The sequence below is a fragment of the Erythrolamprus reginae genome, chromosome Z (genome assembly GCF_031021105.1).
Source record: "Erythrolamprus reginae isolate rEryReg1 chromosome Z, rEryReg1.hap1, whole genome shotgun sequence".
NCBI classification, from domain to species: Eukaryota; Metazoa; Chordata; class Lepidosauria; order Squamata; family Dipsadidae; genus Erythrolamprus; species Erythrolamprus reginae.
The window spans coordinates 46820722-46842268 of record NC_091963.1 but is presented as its reverse complement, the minus strand read 5'-3'; the positions used below and the strand labels follow the sequence as shown (position 1 = coordinate 46842268).

At 37.3% G+C, this 21547-nt stretch overlaps 1 protein-coding gene across 1 annotated transcript in view; it reads left to right on the top strand.

Moving 5' to 3' along the window:
• JAZF1 (JAZF zinc finger 1) overlaps positions 1-21547 on the top strand; it is a 174391-nt gene that overhangs the window by 125440 nt on the left and 27404 nt on the right. The window contains exon 3 of the mRNA XM_070729314.1: positions 17792-17988. Coding sequence (XP_070585415.1) covers positions 17792-17988 — 197 coding nt within the window. The remainder of the gene's footprint in view (positions 1-17791; positions 17989-21547) is intronic.

The window sequence follows — 21547 nt, the reverse complement described above, 5'->3', positions numbered from 1 at the left end:
GAAAAACCATGGTATAGGGGGGGGAAACGCAAATTATTTTTTAATTAATATTTTTGAAAAACCGTGGTATAGACGTTCCGCGAAGTTCGAACCCGCGAAAACCGAGGGAACACTGTACTTACATTTTAAATTATTGTATCTGCAGTAGTTTTTCAACTTTTTTCCTCATTAATTTTTCATTCAGAAAGCATTTAGAAATACTATTTTGCCATTTAGTTTAATTTAACATTACCATCTCTTGGCTGCTAATGAATGTCCTATATGTCCTATATCATACTTGGGCCTTTTTTTCTTTCTATTGTCATACCTGCTCTTATAATGAAGTTTCTTTATTGAGCTGTTAATTTCTCTTTGTTCATTAGTACTATTTCAAGCTGACTACATGTAAATTAATATTTAATATTTTAATACATATTAATATATGTAAAATTTGTTAAAATAAAATTGAAAAACAAGGGTAGCAAAGAGTGATATTATGTATGCTGTAGTTCTACAACATAAGCTATTCTATTAAGCTTTATCGCGGAACTCCTTCCTCTACCAATGAAAAAGGTACAGCAATTGATCTCTATTCAATTTACTCAAATTATTAAATATATGAGATGGAGTGCTGGTCATGGAAAGCAAAGGTTCCTACAAAGACTAGCAGTGAACAGCATCACAAGTGATTCTACATTGTTGATCTCCCATGGGCAACAAATCCAGTTCATAATTGCCCAGTGGCAAGAGCTGAGCATCATCATTTTGTCAGTTCACTAATAAGGAGGTCATTGCAGATACAGAATCCTAGATTTACATGTGGCAGATGACAAAGCATGATGGGAAATTTGCCTTTAAGGACAGGCTTGTGTGGTGCAGTTTACAACCAGTACCCATTCTCTGGTTCCATAATTGACAAGAAATGCTATTGTTAAGTGGGTCTGGTGAGATAATTAGCATTCAGGGTAGCATTTTTAATCAGGCTTGAGTCAGATAATTTATCACAGTGATAGCAAGCTGTCAGGGTCATACTATAAATACTCATTAAAGATGAATAAAGATTAAGTGCAGCCTGAAACAGAATTCAGTGAAGTAGTACTTATGAATTCACTTCAATATTTGCTGTTAATAATTTGATGTGCTATTGGCAAAGAGATCAGGTCTCTACACTGAGCTCATTTAGATAAGGCGTGATAATATTGTGCAGCTGAGATGTCTGTTCAGTATCCATTTTAGACTAAAATCTTTTTCATAATTGATCAATTAAAAAAAATATTCATTCTGAAATGCTTATTTAGTGTGACTATGCCCACAGTTGCTATTGTTCCGTGGTAATAAGTTGACAGATTAAAGAGAGAAGTATTTCATCTTGAAGGCAGTACTAATTTGTTAACATTAGTCTGCTATTGCACTTTGAATTCAGTGTAACTCTCTTATCTTCAATAAGTTCACACATGAACAGCTTATGGCAATTTAAAATGGTTTCCAGTTAATTAAAAAAACAGCATTCAAATATTCCTAGCATTAGCACAATGCCTGATTTTAAAGGCATATAAGAGTAAAGAATACGCATTATTAAGAATGCATTCTGCATTTTAAAAAGTCTATTTGTTCTTCATTCATATTCTCTCAGACCTTCGTGCTAAATAAATTTATTTTGGAATTTTTTAAAAGAAAGAAATATGTTGGAACTGTCTTCAGTGAGCATAAGCATCTTGTACAGTAATACCTCGTCTTACGAACTAATTGGTTCCCGGGGGAGGTTCGTAAGGCGAAAAGTTCGTAAGATGAAACATTGTTTCCCATAGGAAACAATGTAAAATGAATTAATCCGTGCAACGGGAAAAACCCCGCAAAAAAACGACGACGCCCAGCTGTCACCTTTTGAAACAGCCGGGCACTTCTCAGCGTTCTCCCAATGCCGAACCCGGAAGTTTGGCAAAAGTTCGGGTTCGGGTGGCCACCGAGAAGCCCCGACGCCTGGCTGTCACCTTTTGAAACAGAGGGGGGGCTTCTCGGCGGCCTCCCGAACGCCGAACCCGGAAGTTCGGGTTTGGCCTTCGGGTTTGGCGTTCGGGTTCAGGAGGACCCTGAGAAGCCCCCCGGCTGTTTCAAAAGATGACAGCCGGGCGGTGGGGCTTCTCGGCGTTGGCGGCGGGTTCGTAAGACAGAAAAAGTTCATAAGAAGAGGCAAAAAATTTCTGGAACCCAGGTTCGTATCTTGGGTTGTTCATATGGCGAGGGGTTCATATCATGAGGTATCACTTATTTATTCTGGGTACAACCTACAACCCAATTTGCCAAGTGATCTACACTTCTTGGCTATCTGGAACTTTAGTGTCATTGTGGAAGAATATAAAAATAAATGCCTTCTATTGGAGATCATCAGGGATGGGCAATGAGAGAGACTAATGAAATAAAGATGTGAAAAAAACCCACTAGCTATTACCCTCTGCCCTATTATGACTATAACAATACCTCTCCCCATCTTGAAAATGTTGAATAAAAAATAAATCCTTGTTTTAAATAAGGCAAGATCTTCAGTAAATTGGAAGACCAAATTCAATTAGCCAAAGGTCAACCCATCCTGAAGAGGACCACACTCTAAATTGGATGAAAATAAAAGGAAACAGGGCAAGACAAGGAAGTAGGGATCTAATCCTGAAATTTTCCATCAGTGGTTGGCAAACGCAGTGGCCACTTAGGTCACCAGGTTACAGTGATGCTTTTTCTGGAATTTTTATTTGCATCTACAAATGTACAAAATATCTACATTTTCAGGAACACATTCCATTCAGAAATTGGAGAATTTGGAATATGGTGAAAATGATTCATCACCATGGAGAATATGGAATATGGTGAAAATGGTTATACATAGGTATAGAAATTTCAGATTGTAATGAAAAAAAACAGAAACAATCAGGCTTGCAAATTTTTGCTATAATAGTCAATCTCAATAAAATTAATTTTAACTTGTGGATTTCATTATCAGATCCACTACACATAATGCAGGTTTTCATTATATTATATCTCCTTCTTCTATTAGTTCAGAGATTTAGGGAGGCTTTGTTTGAGCTGTTTCCATATGTTATTGGGATGTTTTGGATTTTAAGGAAGATTTTTGCCTTTTTACTTAGGGAGCAGCTGCTATTGATCTTCATTAAAGTTCTCTTCCTTACTCTACCTAAATGTTTTTGAATTCCTTGATATAATTTATATTTTGCTTAGCTGCATACACTGAATCAAATTATATTTTGAAAGAAATCACTAGCCATCAGAATGATTGAAAACTGATTTGACAACTTTCGTACTATTCTTCAGATATCTGCTAAAGATCCATAATTTATTAAGGATTTCCCAATCTGAATGATGAAAATACATTTATTTTCTATTTTCATTCATTAATTGTCTTCTTATTCATTTTATGTGATTTTTATTTTTATATGAACCATTTTGACATCACTATTTTAAAATTTAAAATAAATGTCTTCAAAATCTATTATGGAAAGATATACCATATTTTTCAGAGTATAAATCGCACCTTTTTTACCCCCCAAGAGAGAATGAAAACTTGGGCGCATCTTATAACTGAATGTAGCCTCACCCAGCCACTCCTCCTCTTTGCTCTACCTCCAAGCAATTTACCTTCTTGCAGCAAACAGCATAGAGCCTGATTAGCATAAGTAACTGATTATCAGCCCTCTTGACCAGCAGCTGATAGAGGCTGCAGGCAGGCCCATGTGTTAAAATGAAAATGAAACTAAAACTGCAAGGAGGTAAATTACTGGGAGGGAGAGGCAGAGGCAGAATTTTATTTTCTTATGCTAATCAGTTGCCGTAACTGGATGCAAGGAGGTAAGTCAGTAACTATAAATGTCTAAAGAATGTTCAAATTATTAGACTTATTTTTTAAAGACTGCTTTATTATTGTTCTAGACAACTTAACAAAATGAAGAAGCTTTTTAAAATAAATACTTGGTCTGAAGAGGCCCAGTGCTACTGTATCTTTTTTTAAATAGCAAAAAATAATGTATACTTCAAGAAATCCACATCAATTTTAACAGCATCTGAACAAATATAATCTGAAATATAGCAGTGTCCTGTTTAGTATTAAGATAAGGCAGCTGAGTTAGACACCGACTTAGTCATGTTTGGAGTAACATCTATTTAAAAAATTGGGAGGAGTTAGTGTGACTACATTTAAAAAAAAACTTTTGGAGATTAATATACTGCCATAATGTACATTTCTCCAATTCTTTGCTATTTCTATGGGTCAGGAACAAATGTACAGAAATACACAGCAAACAGTGTATATCATCTGTACAGTTTGCTGTTTGCTGGGAGGCAGAGGCAGATTTACCCCCTGGTTTTCCTTCTCTAAAACTAAGGTGCTTCTTATACTCTGAAAAATACAATATATTACATTTACAGAATTGGTAAACATTATTGTAGAATTTGATATCTTAAAATATTTATTTACAAAATTATCATATCTGGATAATATGCTTGATAATTTTTGGCTCAAGGAGTTAACTAGATATTTTTCAGATATCTTGCAGAAATTTTGAGATATATAGGGTACCTTACTGGGCAGATTTGGGCAAACCATTTTATCAATTTATGTAGAGCACAAGACATTGTGACTGAAGAGTCTATAATGTTAGTTTATGTTTTCAGTGGCTGTTACTTTAACAGTTTGATTTCTTGTATCTTTTGACAAAATTTGTAATTTTGGCTAGTAACAGGTCAAGAAATTAGTAACGTCTACAAAGCTGATCCAGAAAAATCACAGACAAAAACAGCAGCATGGTTCAGTTTAATTGTATAAAAATCATTTTCCAAATGGATGCCACAAAATGAGCAAATACCTTCAACACCATGATCTTTCTAGCAATGCCCTATGAATGCAAAGAGTGAAATTCATGAAAGTGAGATGACCATTTAAATATTTTATTTATCTTATTTGAGCAAGGATGATTATGTGTTACATTGATTGACTACAAATAATACTCTTGAATGAAAGAAGAGTAAATTAAGTATGAAAACAATTCTTGAAAAATGGTATTTGTAAGAAATTTTCTATCAAAATATTCTCATTTCAAAAAGTATTAATTCCTGTGGTCATTATATGTGACCTTGATATTGTTCACAGCATTTCCTAGGCTTGCTGAATGAAAGCTTTCAGGCAGTCTTATTTTAACTGACAGAAACATAGATTAAACCATGAATAATGACATGACAAGAAAATTAATATTAATCAGAATAGATGACAAATCCAGAATTAATGTAAATGTAGAGGTGGCAGGGAGAATGATCTCTAGTTTGGAATATTCTAAGTATTTATGATTTGCTACATGTAAAAATCATACAATTGATGACCACAATTGCACAAAATCTCCTCAATGTTCTCTGGCAGCTCAATATTATAACAAGCATTTCACTGATAGGATATATGAAATGCAATAATAAAATACAGTGGTACCTCTACTTATGAACTTAATTCGTTTCATGGCTAGGTTGTTAAATAGAAAAGTTTGTAAGAGGAAGCAATTTTTCCCATAGGAATCAATGTAAAAGTAAATAATGCCTGTGATTGGGGAAACCACAGGGAGGGTGGAGACCTTTTTCCTCCCAGGAGATTCCTAGAGAGGCCCCATGGAGGCTTTTCTCCCCCTTTTCCAGCCCTGTTTCCTCCCAGGAAATTCCTAGAGAGGCCCCACAGAGGCTTCTCCCTGCCTGTTCCGACCCTATTTCCTCCCAGGAGATTCCTAGAGAGGCCTCTTGGAGGCTTCTCCCTGCCTTTTCCGGTTACAGTTTCAGGCTCAGGTTTGTAAGTGGAAAATGATTCTTGAGAAGAGGCAAATAAATCTTAAACACCCGGTTCTTATCTAGAAAAGTTTGTAAGTAGAGGCATTCTTAGGTAGAGGTACCACTCTATAAGAATATAGTTTCACATTCCAATTGATTCTTAAAGGAAATTATTCATAAAATATGAGTACATAATACATGGATTTGTCCTTCCATGCACCATTTCTAGAAAGAGATTAATAATGTGATGGAGGAAACTGCATTTATTTTATGTGATCAGCTTCATGGCAGCTATAATTAGAGTTACAGTGTCCTCTAATTAGTCTACTTAGTGCACCATATTATATAGTGCAAAATTAAATATCATGACATCAGCTGTTATCCAGTAGAGTAAGGAATACTTTTATCAGTATAAATTGACCACGAAGTGGCTATAACAAAGTTGCATCAAAATAAACTTTTGTAGATTTTGATACCAAGTGTCACATTTTATTGATTCATTTAATTTGCAGACTGCATGCCGGACATGCTGCTAACAAAGTAAACTGTTTTTGCTGCCACTGTTTTCAGTTATGTTTAACAAGCTTTAAAGTAATATTAGTTCCATCTGAAAAAAAGGAAAAATAAAAATATATTATTCAGCATAATAATCCAGGCTAAATAAATAATTTAACTTGCAATAATTTATTCATTACACAAGTTACTTAACCAAGCTCAACAATATGTCTACTGCCTTGTGAGTTAGAAAATTATTTTTAATATTATACCAATCTGAAAAATGTGAAATTCTTTATCATAGATTGGGCTATCGCCATGATGGGCAACCTATGGCACGCATGCCGAAAATGGCACATAGAGCTATCTCTCTGGGCATGCAAACCATTGCATGTTGAACTTCCAGGTTCCAGCATGCTGGCCAGCTGGTCTTCACATGCACAGGAGTTGCAGAAACCAGAAGAGCAGCTGTCCGGCATGCACATGCACACCGGATGGCTGCTGTTCTGTTTCCCAGCACATGCATGAGCACTGAGCACTGACCAACTGGAGTTTCTATGTGCACCAGAAACTGGGAGACCAGGTGGCCGGTGCGCATGTGTGCATTAGAAACTGGAAGAGCAGTCGACTGGTACACACATATGCACCGAGTGGCTGCTCTTCTGGTTTTCAGCACACTTCGGGTTTGACGCTCAGTGCAGAAAAGTTTGATTTATTAACAAACCTATGTTGGTTACACAGTAGTCATATCAATACTAACTTCCTTCCATTATCCCACCCAGGATAATTGTCCCCACACCCACAAATTCATCATATGGACCAGTCCGGTTGTGGGAATTCCACCAACCTCCTTCGTTCATTCGTTGGTGCAGAACAAAGGATGACCTTGGACTCTAAGAAAGGAATTTGTTGTACCTAATAACTTTCCCTCTCATGCAACCACCCCTCCCAGTACCCATGATACTATTCTACTGTGGCAGGCCAAAGTCTTTAACTCTAAAAATGGCTTTGGCCTGACAGACAGCCCTCCCTTTCGCAAAGTAGAAGTGACTCCTGAAACAATAGAATAAAACACACATGGGTTAATATTGCCTTTCACCTCTCCCCCCTTTGGCTTGTTTGGGTATTTTTCATGGAATCGTTTAATTAACCTATTAGCTTTGACATTCCAACTCTTAATCCTGGAGGCTCTGACAAAGAGTACCCTTTCCAATGAATTAAGTATTGTAATTGGTCCCTGAATATGTGGGAATCCAAAATCTTTTTTACTTCATAGTGTGTTTCCCTCTGTACAACTACTGGTTGTGCATGAGGCTGAATATTAGACCTGATCATCAGTTTGAGCAGGCTGCAGTGGAATACAGGGTGAATTTTCGCTAGGATTCTAGGTAATGCAAGCTGCACCGTGATTGGGTTGATCACTTTTACTTTTGGGAAAGGGCCTATAAATTTGGGTCCTAACTTTTTGCTAGGCAATTTTAATCAAATGTACTTGGTTGACAGTAAAATCTTATCCCCCACTCTAAAAGGGTGATAAGAGTGATCAATGTTTGTCTGCTTGCTTCTTGTAGGCTTTCGCTGCTTCAACAAGTGCCTTCTTGGTAATCTCCTATCCTCTCTTCAGTTTCTCCATCCACTTTGTCAGCGTGACCGATGAGAGAAGTTCCATAGGCAGTTCAGGCATGGGGACAAAATCTTGGCCACTGATGATCTGGAAGGAAGTTAGTCCCATACTGTGTATTGAGTTGTTATAAGCTACTTCCACAAAAGTCAATAGTTCTTCCCAATAGTTCTGCTGGTAGCCCACATAACATCTGAGATATTGTTCCACTAGGGCATTAGCTTTTTCACCGGCTCAATTAGTGGAAGGGTGGAAAGCTGAGCTAAGTCCTTGGGTAGAGACGATGGTGTGAACAAATTCTCTCCAGAACCTAGCCATGAACTGGATCCCCTGATCTGATATGATCCTACGGGAAATTTCATGCAATCTGTAAATGTGTTTTAGGAATACTTTAGCCAGATGTCTAGCAGTGGGTAGTCCCGAACAAATGATGAAATAAACTTGTTTAGAGAACAAATCAATGACAGTCCAGATAACTGTGTTTCCCTTGCTTTTGGGGAGTTCCACTATGAAATCCATTGTTACTTCTTCCCAGGTTCTACTGGGGCTAGTGACTTGCTGCAGTAATCCAGGAGGTTTACCAGATCTATGTTTTCAAGTAGCATAAATGGCACAACTCTTTACATAGTCTTTGACTTCTGCTCTCTTCCTGGGCCACCAAAACTTCCCCCATGCCAGATGCAATGTTTTTAGCAACCTGAAATGCCCTCCTAGTTTGGAGTCATGACTTCGCTGGAGTACCTCCCACTCCTCCCATTCCTTTTTTCCTTGCGAGAGTGGTCTCCTAGTCTGACCTCTGGTGAGAACGGGCCTTTTCTTCTTCCTCAGACGGCATTGGTGGACATGGGATGATCAGATGGATTTATTTCTCTCTTTGGCTGTTATACTGGGGTTTCCATGATAAAGCATCAGCAAGGATATTCTTCCGTGCTGGGATATGTTTCAGTGTGAAGTTAAAATGTCTGAAGTATTGGGCCTATTGTACTTGCTTAGGAGAAAGCCTCCAAGGGGTCTTTAATGCCTCAAGTTTCTTATGATCAGTCCATACTTCAAAAGGGAATTTTACACCTTCTAGGAATTGCCTCCAAGTCAACAGGGTGATCCCTACAGCAAAAGCTTCCTTTTCCCAAATGGCCCACCTCCGATTGGCTCTTTTGTAAAAAGTCCTTTGAGTCTTTCAAAATTCTTCTGGCATTCCACTGTCCACTTAATAGGTTGTGATGGTTTAGGCTTATTAGGGGTTGGCCTGGTCTTTAGCAGTTCAATTAGGGGCAAGGTGACTTCAAGTGAAAGCTGGAATAAATTATCTGTAGAAATTTGCAAATCCTAAGAAACTCTGTAGTTGCCAATCAAGCACCGCTTTCACATTAGCTGGATCCACCTCTATGCCTTCGTTTGAGATAGTCTATCGAAATCTTGTGGAATTTGCATTTAAAAGCTTAATATAGAGCTTGGCAGCCAAAGGTTTTTTTAAAACTTGCCTTACTAATTTGATATGGTCTTGCAGATTTTCACTGAAGATAAGAATGTCATCTAAATAAACAAGTATCCCCTTGTTCAGGTGGGAATGTAAAACCTCATTTATGTATTGCATAAATACCACTGGGGGCCCCTTCATCCCAAATTGCATAAAATGGAATTGGAAACTCCCCAATTGGCAGTTAAAAGAAGTCTTCCACTAATCTTCCTCCTTTTATCCTTATGTGGTAATAAGGTTCTTTCAAATCCAGTTTGGTAAATATTTTCCTTTTGGACAGATGGTTCAGTAAATCTTTCATGAGTGGGGTGGGGGGTAAGTGTTCTGTACACAAAGCCCATTGATATTTCAGACGTCCACCACTAGATGGAGCCTTCCATACTTTTTTTTTCTCTAAAAAGCATGGGGGCTGTTATTCTTGACTTAGTAGGCTGAATGAATCCCCTTTCCAAATTAGTGTCTATGTACTTTCTCAACTCCTCCATTTGTTTTAGTGACATGGCATACATTCTGGCTTTTGGGAGCGTTATACCGGCTCAAATTCTATTGTGCAGTCTGTTGGTCTGTGAGGGGGCAGTTCATTGCAATCTTAATGACTGAAAACACTTTCCAGGTCTCGCTATTAAAGGGGCATATTCTGGAGACCTAGGAGCTTTTCCTCCTTTGTGGCAGAAACAAAGGGGCCATCTGTTCCCTGCCAGGGAGGAGGGTTCCTCCTGCAGGCCTCTGTGGGAGGGGTAGGGCCGATGTGGAGGTTAAGCTTGCGATATCCATCCTCCCACTTAATGATGGGGACTCATTTGTTTAGACAGACCTAATATGACTGCTTCTGACATCTTGGGGTAACTATGAACCAAAGGAATTTATTGTGCTGGCCAATTTGCAACTCCACTAACTCTGTCAGGAGGGTCATTGGAGTCCCCCCCCCACGAGGGGTCCAGTTACTTGTTGAAATAAGATAGGGTTAGTTAAAGGTCTTGTTTGGATTTTTAACTTCTCCATTATTGCTTTGCTGATTAGGACCTTGAGCTACCGGTGTCTATCAGGGCCTGTACCTCCCCCTCTTCCCCCCATAGTTATTACTTTAATCTTTGCCTTAAGGAGGAATGTGCGGATGGCTTCACTCACCATAGAATCATCTTCTCCACTGGGACCCTCATCCCAATTTGGGCTGGGTCCTGTAGGGTCATCTTCTTCATCTTCTGGAAGGAATAGCTCCATTGTTTGCAAAGCCCGGTGTCCTAGCTCTGAAGCTTTTCCAGGCTGTTTCTTCAGTGCTGAGCATGGCTTGGCTCTTGAGAGAGAGAGAGAGGCTGGGCCAAGCATTCAGATGACCTCTGACCAGGCCAGCCACAATTGTAGTATTTTATCCCTTTTGGAGTAAAGGCTCCTTGCTACCAAGGAAAAGGGAAGCATCCTGCAGATTTGCGTGGGGCATGGCTGCAAACCATATTGTCCAAAGTGATGGCAGTGGAATACCAGATCTGAATAGCACAAGGAACCCCACATATTTCATAAGCCTGCCTTAAGTCTGTGTTAAGGGCATTTTTGAAAGTGTGGACCAAAGCCTCTCTGGCCATTCCCCCAGTTTTCCAGCAACTTGTCTGAATTCTCACACCAGTTCCTTAATGGGTCATCCCACTTATTTCAACAGGCCAATTCGTTTCTCCGCATCCAATTGGCCTGCAACATCAAAGAATCTGATCCTTACCAGTTTGATGAAATCAGCTACATTGTCCAACTCAGGGAGTCCCTCACCACGTAGTCCAGCAATCCATTCTGCCGCTTCTCCCTCACTCATCCCTTCTGAAATTCTGTTGGTCAGCTGTTGATCTCTTGGGAATAAATGGCTGTATTCTCTTACATATGACCACACTCAGTGGAGAAATTAGGCCAACTTCTTTGGGTTACCATCAAATTTGGCTTGGAAAGGAGGTGGGCTTCCCAGGCCAAGAGGGACAGCGGCAAGTGTAGTAGCAGGCATAGGGAGAGCTAACAGAGGATGAACCCCCCACTGGCAGACCTCCATGTTGAGAGGGAGGGCTTTGTCTTAGTTCTATTCTGCTGGAATGGGGAGGTGGCTGGGTGGTGGGGCAGCCTGAGATCCCATGCTCGCTGTCTAGAGAGGTGACTGCACAGGTCCACAGGCAGGGGGAGAGGCTTTGGGCCCACTGATACCACAGCCATCCCATCCCTGGGATATACACCACCCCCGGTGTTTTTCTGTTGGGGGTCACCCTGGGCTCTCATGCTGGGGGCTTTCCCGATCTAGTCTCGGTGCCAATCTGGACTCAGAGGGAAGGGTCATCCAGATGGTCTTCAATTCAGCTGCATAACTTTTAGGGGTTCCATTTATTGCCACGTGGAACAATGGGGTGTCTCCACTTCCTTGGGTCCCCTGGCCAATCTAGGGTAAGGAACCACAATGAATTTCAATGCCCATTCGTGGCATTGGAGCCCTACTTAGGGAGCATTCAATGTACAGTTAGATGTCCGAAATAATCATGGAGTAGTGTCAAGGACTTGCTGCAAGACACTGGCCAGGTGTCAGATCAGTTGACAGCTTGGCTTCTCAAGGATCACCATTAAGAGTTGGCTGACCAAGTTGCCCCCAATTGGGCCTCACTTTCTCTGGCCAGATACCCCTGGCCTCTTATGGCTCCGAGAAGAGACAGGTCCTGAGGGGGAATAATTTCACAATCCAGGTGGTTTCACCTAGCTCACCCTGTGCTTTCAAGACTTCCCCTCCAGGGAAGGGGTATCGAACATTTCACGTCCTTCCACAGTGGGCTTCTCAGTTAATCCCTACTCCTCCATTTCTCATGAGTTTTCTCTCCACCCATTGCTGGGAGTGGAGGATAGGAGCTCAAATCCCCAATAGGAAAAATTTTTAGGAGTATCTGTATAATATCAGCGTTACAATTAGCATCTGAGAAATAAATCATATCCCAGTCCATTTCTCTTATCCAAGGTTCAATTTATTAACAGAGCTGTGTTGGTTACACTATAGCCATACCAATACTAACTTCCTTCCAGTACCCCACCCAGGATAAGTTTCATTCCTCATCCTGACACTCACATGTTCATCACAAGGATCAGTCCAGTTGTGGGAATTCCACCAACCTCCTTCATACATTCGTTGCTGCAGAACAAAGGATGACCTTGGACTCTAAGACAGGAATTTATTGTGGCTAGTAACTTTCCCTCTCATGCAACCACCCCTCCCAATACCCATGATACTATTCTACTATGGCAAGCCAAAATCTATAACTCTCCTAAAGTAGAGTCTTTATTTATTAATTATTCTCTCATTAGATATTGCAAAGATATAAAGGACAATATATTTGGTATCATTTGAAAATTTGTTACTGTAATTAGATTAGATTAGATTTATTGGATTTATATGCCGCCCCTCTCCGCAGACTCGGGGCGGCTCACAACAATGGCAAAAACAGTACATAGTGACAAATCTAATATTTACCAATCTAATTACAGTTTTAGGTTAAAAAAATCATAAAAACAACCCCAATATATATAAAAAACAAGCACACAATCAATCAAACACCAAAACAACATGGGCAAGGGGGAGATGTTTCAATTCCCCCATGCCTGATGGCAGAGGTGGGTTTTAAGGAGTTTACAAAAGGCAAGGAGGGTGGGGGCAATCCTAATCTCAGGGGGGAGCTGGTTCCAGAGGGTCGGAGCCACCACAGAGAAGGCTCTTCCCCTGGGTCCCGCCAGACAACATTGTTTAGTCGACGGGACCCGAAGAAAGCCAACTCTGTGGGACCTAACCGGTCGCTGGGATTCGTGCGGCAGAAGGGTTAGCCTGACATAGTTTATAAAGAAGAATTAGCCTGACATAGTTTATAAAAAGTTTGTCCAGTCACTTCAAAAACTTGGATAGTTTGTAATTATCTTTAATATTCAGTAGGATGAATTTTGTAGTGTTATGAAGAGTTTCTATTCTATCCCCCAATGTCATATGGTTGTTTTAGTTTGTAAGCTTGTGTCTTAACTTTTCTCTCCATCTTTGCTAAAAGAGTTCTGAGGAATCTACCACTTACCTCTCTGTTATCTAACTACTAAACAAAACTAATATAACATTTTATTATTTTGCTATTGTAGCCACTTGCATTTATATGAAATCATATGGACATTTAATTTTCCATTCCATTGCAGAATACATGCACATTTAATTTTGTTCTAATTTTCATTATATTTTTCTCAACATGGTGAGCATATACATTGTTTAAGTTTTGTTCTTATACCATTTTGGTCTCAGTTCCTGTTCCAGAGAAAGGATGTGAGACAAAGAGAATAGGGAGTAACTTTAAATATTATTATGGTTTTCATACATATATTCTGTGTTCATTTGACTGTGATATAAATACTGGTTTCCTTCCAGTAAACATCAACAGAAAATCTATTTACACATTTAGATCCTGTTTTTCTTTGAGATATGGATTTCCCCATATACCCTAATTTATACATTTAATTTAATTTGATATTTTGATTCCAAGGGTATCTGATATTTTAATGTATGTTATCATGTATGATTATTTCATATTCACTGATGGCTAATATGAGTTGTATAATTTTGCTTCATTTTTATTATGCTTGTCTTCTCAACAGGATTTCTGTTAAACATGATTAGTACTCTTCATGGTTTGAATTCTTAAGTAGGTCTTTTGCTGCTTTTTGGAAGCGATCTAAAACTGGCTCAGCAGTTTGTGAGAGAATTGTTTCCAGTGATTGTGTAAGAAGGAAGAGATCACAATCTAGATGTAATATATAGTTCATTTAAGATTTCTCATACATACTTCTATAGAGATGTTTTGTTTTTTAAATAGAAGCACATTTACTGGAAAAACTCTAAAAGTTGTTTTAAATATTTATTTTGTACTTTTTGTTATAAGCTATTACTGATCAATAATGGGAGGTATATTTTTAATTTTGCATTCTGATTTTAATCCATGTATTTAGAAATCCTTACATACACATGGCAATCTGACGCAATCGGATATTTATAGTAAATGATTTGTGGCAATCTATTATAATCATTTATATATATATATATATATATTGAATATATCAGTTTGAATTAAACCCTCAGATTTAATTACATATTTTTAATACAAATTGAATTCTATGATATTTTAATATTACCTCCAGTGTGTTACACCGTAAATATGTGAGGTGTTTTTAAAAGCAATGTTATATATGAAAATATTTTTCCTGAATGTTTTGTGGACATTTTTGTTCACCAATAACTTGGCTTTCCTCATCTAAAATTCTGGCAGTAATTATAATATATGTATTATCGTTACCACAATAAATAATATCAGGGAATCCATTTTAATATGTATCCAATGAAAGTAACATTGGATTAAAAAAATTCCCTTGTTGCTATAAACCCCAGTGGCAACCTGTAGAGGGCTCTGCAATACCATCTTTTGCATCAAAAGTGGCTTGAAGGAAGGGGGAAGGGAGCAAAGAACAAGTCTGGGTTTTGTTTGGTAAACAGAGAAGGAATTGTGAACAAAGTCCTTTATCTCATGGCTTGCTTGTACTAGGCATGGGATTAGATGACTCAGTGCAGACTCATTATTTTAATAGCCTACAGCTAGTTCAAGAGGAGGCCAACCCTCCATGAAAGAGACCATTTAATTGTTTTTAGTTCAGACTGATACATTTTAACTGAAAGGAAAATATTTGCTAAAGAAGGCAGAATCCAAGTACAGTACATATAACACATAGTTTTATGGTTTTGTACAAGTAACAAGCATGATTTTATTTAACAATTTTATAGAGGCTTATGAAAACCTCTATGAATTCAAAACAGTTGTGTGATGAGCAAATTAATTAAATACCAATTGTGTGCATTTTTCCCCACTGACTTCTATTAGACTATGTTGTCTCAATTTTTTTTCCCCTATCATTTTTAGGTATGATGATTGTTTTAAACTTTTAGCATATGGTATATTGAATTTCTTCTCCTGGTTTGTTTGTTCAGTTATAATTTATTTGATTTACTAGTAATGAATTATTATTTTTTATTTTTACAGCAGTGCTGATACAATAAATTGGGGGGGGGGGCAGTTTTCTTATCTATTCCAGAGAAAGCGCATTCTGATTCAGAAGGGATGTGCTTTCCTGTCTGCAGTCTCTTACTACATTCAGTGACTGAGGAGGAAGTAGAAAAGAGAAGAATTTACTCCTTCAAGGGCACCAACAGATCTCTTTATAAAATGATTTTAACACTCGCCTTTAATGCAATTTTTTTTTTTATTGTTCTATATTTTCAGTAACTCACTGGGTCGGTGTATGAAAATCTCTCCTTTTTTTTCTTTTCAAATCATTGTTCAAATGTAATTGTTAAATAGATATTTATGTATATGCATTTCTACATGGAAGTATAATCCAACTCTAGCACTAGCATCAAAGAGACCCAAATTCTCATCCACTCTCTCCAGTGGAAAGTCAATGGAAATCCCTCTTTCTCAGCCCAGTCTATCTCACAATCTGTTGCTGTGGAGAAAAATAAGGAGAAGAAGCATTGTGCATGCTGCCTTGAGTCTTTGAATGACTTGGATGAAAAGAGATACAATAACAACATGAACTTCCATTATGTAATCATTTCATCTCATACCATACATTTTTATCATACCATACATTGCCAAGAAACCTCTAAGTAAATATCAACTTATAAGTATGACTTAATATATTATAATAATTTTAAAGGGCAGGACAATAGTTTTCTTTTTCTTATACCTATGTACAAATCGTATATAGAGAGATACTGTTCTCTAATCTCTAACAACCTAACCTCTTAATGCCTGGCCATATTGGGTCTAATGAAGAAAATTGTCAGATGTGTGGAAGATAATATTGCAGTAGATTGTCCTTTTGTTTTGTGAGGTATATTTATTCATTTCTTCTGTCCTGAAGATTTTTGTTGCAATTGCCACATCAAAATTCAAACAATCAAGTCATGTTTCATTTTTTACTCCATGAACTGGAAATCCATTAGTTTCTTTTAGAGCTTAAGAGCTCTCCTAACTGGTCTTCTTTTTGTATGGATTGTGAAGAAATGAAGAATGATGTACAGATGTTTACCTTTGCAATAGCTTTCCATCTTAAATTTGGTGTTTTCTCATAACTAAATATAAAATAATAAGAATTACAATATTCCTTTTTAGTGATGCACTAATTGAATCATGTCACTTCATAAGAACTGTGTAGTCTGGATTAAATTAAACAATTAAGGGTGTATTTAAAAATATGTTTCAAATATAATTGTATTTTGTTGAAGAAATACTACAACATCCAACCTATTCACCTGGACTATACATTTTGAAGATTTTTCTTTTATTGCTGTATAGTACAATAAAGTATATGAACCATTTTAAAATGGGTTATGAGATGATTCCATTAAACTAGTTCCTATGATTTAGCAGTAACCCATCAACAATTGTTAGCAGCAAGTGATGACTGGTTTGTTAATTAATGACCCAAAGCAAAAACAAAGCTGATGAATGTCCTAACTATCCAACTGTTAGATGCTTTGAAAGTGAATTCTGAGGTGATAATAGGGACATTAAATTGTACTCATTGGCTTTTATAACTTTATTAAGCTTTGGAAAATTTAGCCAGGACAAGCTTTTCCATTGCAAAACATAAGACATTTATTTGGGTCCATGCAGCAAACCATATGAACTTGAAACTTGTCAGAAATTGCTGACAAGTAATTAACTGCTAAAAACTAAGAAAATGGTAGTTATCAATGGAAAAGGGCATGCTTAAAATATTGTTCTATTTAAAATTTAAATTTGTCTTAAAAAGACAAATTCATTCATTTTCATTTTATTAAATTTGTATGCCGTCCCTCTCCATAGTAGTAAAGCAGAAAACTCAAAATAACTTTTTATACAGTATTTCATACTTCTTAATCACCATGTCCTCAATTTAATCAATTAAATTAAGCATTAAAAAACTTGTTATCCACATTCATTATTTTTTTTAAATAAATAACTCAATGTGGTAAACATACATAATGCTCCTTCCTATTTCCACACAACAAACAACCTTTTGAGGTGAGCTAAGAGAAAGTAACTAGCCCCACTTTCACCCAACAGTGTCAGGCTTGGGCAATGAGCTGGTCAGTTAATTCCTATCACAATCAATGGATCAACACCAAATTAATTTTTAAAAAACAAATCTTGCACTTAATAGGGAAAACACTATTAAAAAAAATTCCCTTCTATGCATTATTTGACAATATTTACCAGAAAATACGGGAGGCAAGAAATGAATAGCATAAGGAATATTCCCATGTACTTGCACAAAATGTTTAAAGTTGCCAATCCATAGTAATTTCCCCCCTAATATTGGTATCACTTCTGTTCTAGGTTTGTGACTGATGCTGCTCGTCGGGAGCAGGAATCTCTCAAGAAGAAAATCCAACCTAAACTCTCCTTGACCTTATCAAATTCAGTGTCTCGTGGGAATGTATCTACTCCTCCACGTCACAGCAGTGGAAGCCTTACTCCACCTGTCACACCTCCGATCACCCCTTCCTCCTCATTTCGTAGTAGTACACCAACAGGTAAGATAAAATGAATTTGCTATTAGTGGCATAAACGTATTAAAAAAAATCACCAGTAAAAAATAGCAAAATTAGACTGCAAAAAGAATCAGCAATATTTAAGGGTTTTTTTTCTTCAGAAATAAATCTCATTTGTATTACAGTGTTCCCTCGATTTTCACGGGGGATGCATTTCAAGACTGCCCGCGAAAGTCGAATTTCCGCGAAGTAGAGATGCAAAAATAAAAACACCATTTTTGGCTATGAACAGTATCACAAGCCATTCCTTAACACTTTAAACCCCTAAGTTACCATTTCCCATTCCCTTAACAACCATTTACTCACCATTATTACTGGTATTCACCATTGAATAAGACACTTAGTGATCCTGATATTTATAAACATAATTATTTATTAACAATAATTATTTTTAAAAAATGTATTTGCAAAAGTTATTAGTTTGGCGATGACGTATGACGTCATTGGGTGGGAAAACTGGTATGGAAAAAAACCCGTGAAGTATTTTTTAATTATTTTTTTTAAAAAACCGTGGTATAGGCAATTCGCGAAGTTCAAACCCACCAAAATCGAGGGAACACTGTATATGGTTGGCCTTTCTTTTCTGATCCAAAGTTGGTTTTTTACAGGCATGACCTCTTTTTCAGACCATGTTTGTCTTTTTGTCTTTTTATTCAGTTATTGTAGATGAAGGGGAAACAAGGACAGAAAAAAATTAAGAAATTAAATAGACAGTATCATAACCCTAAAGCAACAAAAGTAAAGCTTGACATAGGAAGTGAATATTTGTGAGTTTGTGAAACTATAATGAGAGTAAGATGTTTCATTAAATGTTTTAATCATTTATTAATAATTGTTTTGGTCTGGCAAAAGAAACCAAATGAGAAGCACATCTAACTCCTGTCAAAGCACATCTAATTTCTATCAAAAATAGGGATAGAGTGACATCCTTATCATATAGCAGGGTAGAAAAGGCCTAGAAAGGGATCATGAGCTGAGTTGGAAAGATTAATGAATTAGTTCTGATAAGTGAATTAAAATAAGGGATAAAAAGTCTTCAGTGAAGGGCAGCATACAATTCTAATTAATAATAATAATAACAATAACAATAATAATAATAATAACTACCAAAATGCAAACCTGCATCATCCCTTCTAGTGAGAATTGCATCATATAGATGTATCTGGAAGTTAAACATTACCAACAGATGTTATATGCTGGTGGTACCCATTTCTGGTGCACAGCCTGTTACTGAGCCACTGCCCCTTGGGAATTGGGCCACGCCAATGGCAACGAGCGTACAAAACTATCCCTCTACCCCAATGATGCTGCTTTAAGTCCAAAGACCTGGAACTGTTGGCAACCGCTGTTACATGCAATGCACAAAAAGAATCAATAGGCACTTTATAATAATGGATTCCTCTATGTTAGAGTATAATCTCTGGAGCAGCATACAGATAATATCTTAAATGCAATAATTGGGCAGCATCTTTAATAAGCATTACAAAAAAAATCATTTTTTAATTTACATAACAGGTAAATTAGATCAAATGTTCTAAACCTCATAAATTCCTAATTTTAATGTAGCAAATCTTCAAAAAAATTGCATTCACATCTAAATACCATAATACTCATTTCAAAATTATGTTAATCAAAATGAACAGTAATTGACTACGCCGATAATATTACCTAATAATATTATGCTTACAGTATAATGATTTTGAAACTCTAGTATTAAAGAGTAATTTCTTATCACAAATATGTTTCTGTGGAATATATACAATATATTCTATTGTACTTCAATATAAAGTTTTTGTAACAAATTACTCAATGTGTTACAATACTCTTTAACTGTCTACACAAATTTTATAGATTGGTAGTAATTTAGGATTTTTAGTAGTTGAACCAGACTATTTATCTAAATACTGTACATTTTAATTGGATATATTGCCATTTCTCAATCTTCCCTTGTCAAACAACTGGATCCAAACATGAAAGGTTCAGGTTGACTATTTTGTCTATTCTACTATAATACAACAATCTCCCTGGACTGCTCACTCTCTCCTGGAATAGATAAATGGAATTTAGGGGAGGTCGGTCCTAGTTTGCTCACATCTGCACAACTACTAAGGCTTGATCCCTACTCCAGGTGTATGTTCTACAGAGCATCCAAATCATTAGAGAATTCATCTCCTTTCCTCCTTAAAAGTGAAGCCCAGATGTAGCCTGTTGTGTTGTGCTTCCCCTATTATTGCGCTGAACCTATATCAGGAGTGTTTCCCCAAGAACACTCCGCTTTTGCATAGCTTTTCCAATAGATCAAGAACTATAGGCCTTTACCCCGTCTCGTTGAATCCAATATTCTTTTGATCTGAACTCCTTCTCACCTGAAACAATTACCGGAAGGAATAACTGGAAGGTATTCTGAGGGGCTTGGTGAAATCTCTCTGATCAGCAAGGAATGGTGGGAAACTGGATGGAGGCAATTGCAATTGCAAATAAAAATCCAGAGAATTCACCTGATTGAGAATCTTAAAAGGTTCTAAGTACAAAGTATGCTGCCAGCAAATTCTTAATATATAAGTCCAGGAAAACAGTCATAGCAATGTATTTATGGATTGGATTATTCTAGGAAAATTTTGCAAATGGAGGAATGAGGCCAGTTATCTTGGCAGTAGGTATACTAATATCTTAAATACTGGTGCACCATCTGGTTAGTTTTCTAAGTCTCACCATTTGTATCAGATGATAGACTGATCTAGACCTTCAAATCTGATCTAGACATCACCCTCCATAACCTGAAAGTAAATTGAGTTTTGCTATCAAAAATTAGCCTAGGAACCATTCCACCATAGCAAAAGACACATTCCAAAAAGAGCTGAATTGGCTCACTCACTCTGAGTAAACCTTTACAAAGGATAAAACGTACCACCTTTTTGAAAAGATACCCCATTGCTAGACTAATTCTCAAATACAGATTATCTGTCTGGAACCTACACTACACATCGGACACGAATACAATTGAACGTGTCCAGAGATATTTCACAAAAAAAGTCCTACACTCCTCTGCTCGCAACAGAATACCTTATACCACCAGACTTTAAATTTTGGGTCTAGACAATTTAAGACTCTCAATCTAGGACTACATTCTGCATCACTTAAGCATAGTTCATAAAATTATCCACTACAATGTCCTACCTGCCAGTGACTACTTCACCTTCAACCACAACGACACACGAGCACACAATAGATACAAAATTAACATGAATCGTTCCAGACTCTATTATAGACAATACGACTTCAGCAACATTGGTCAATGCCTGGATTACACTACCCGACTCTGTGGTTTCATCCCCAAACCCCCCAAAATTTAACTTTAAACTGTCTACTGTTGCCTCACCCAATTCCTAACAGATCTGTAAGGGGCATACAGTGATGGGCTACCAAAACTTTTACTACCACACTGTGGGCATGGCTTATGCATTTTGTTTCAACATCTCTCAGTGCAAATTGGGTGCTCTGGGGTGGAGCTCCAAATTTTGCTACCGGAACTGCGTTCCTG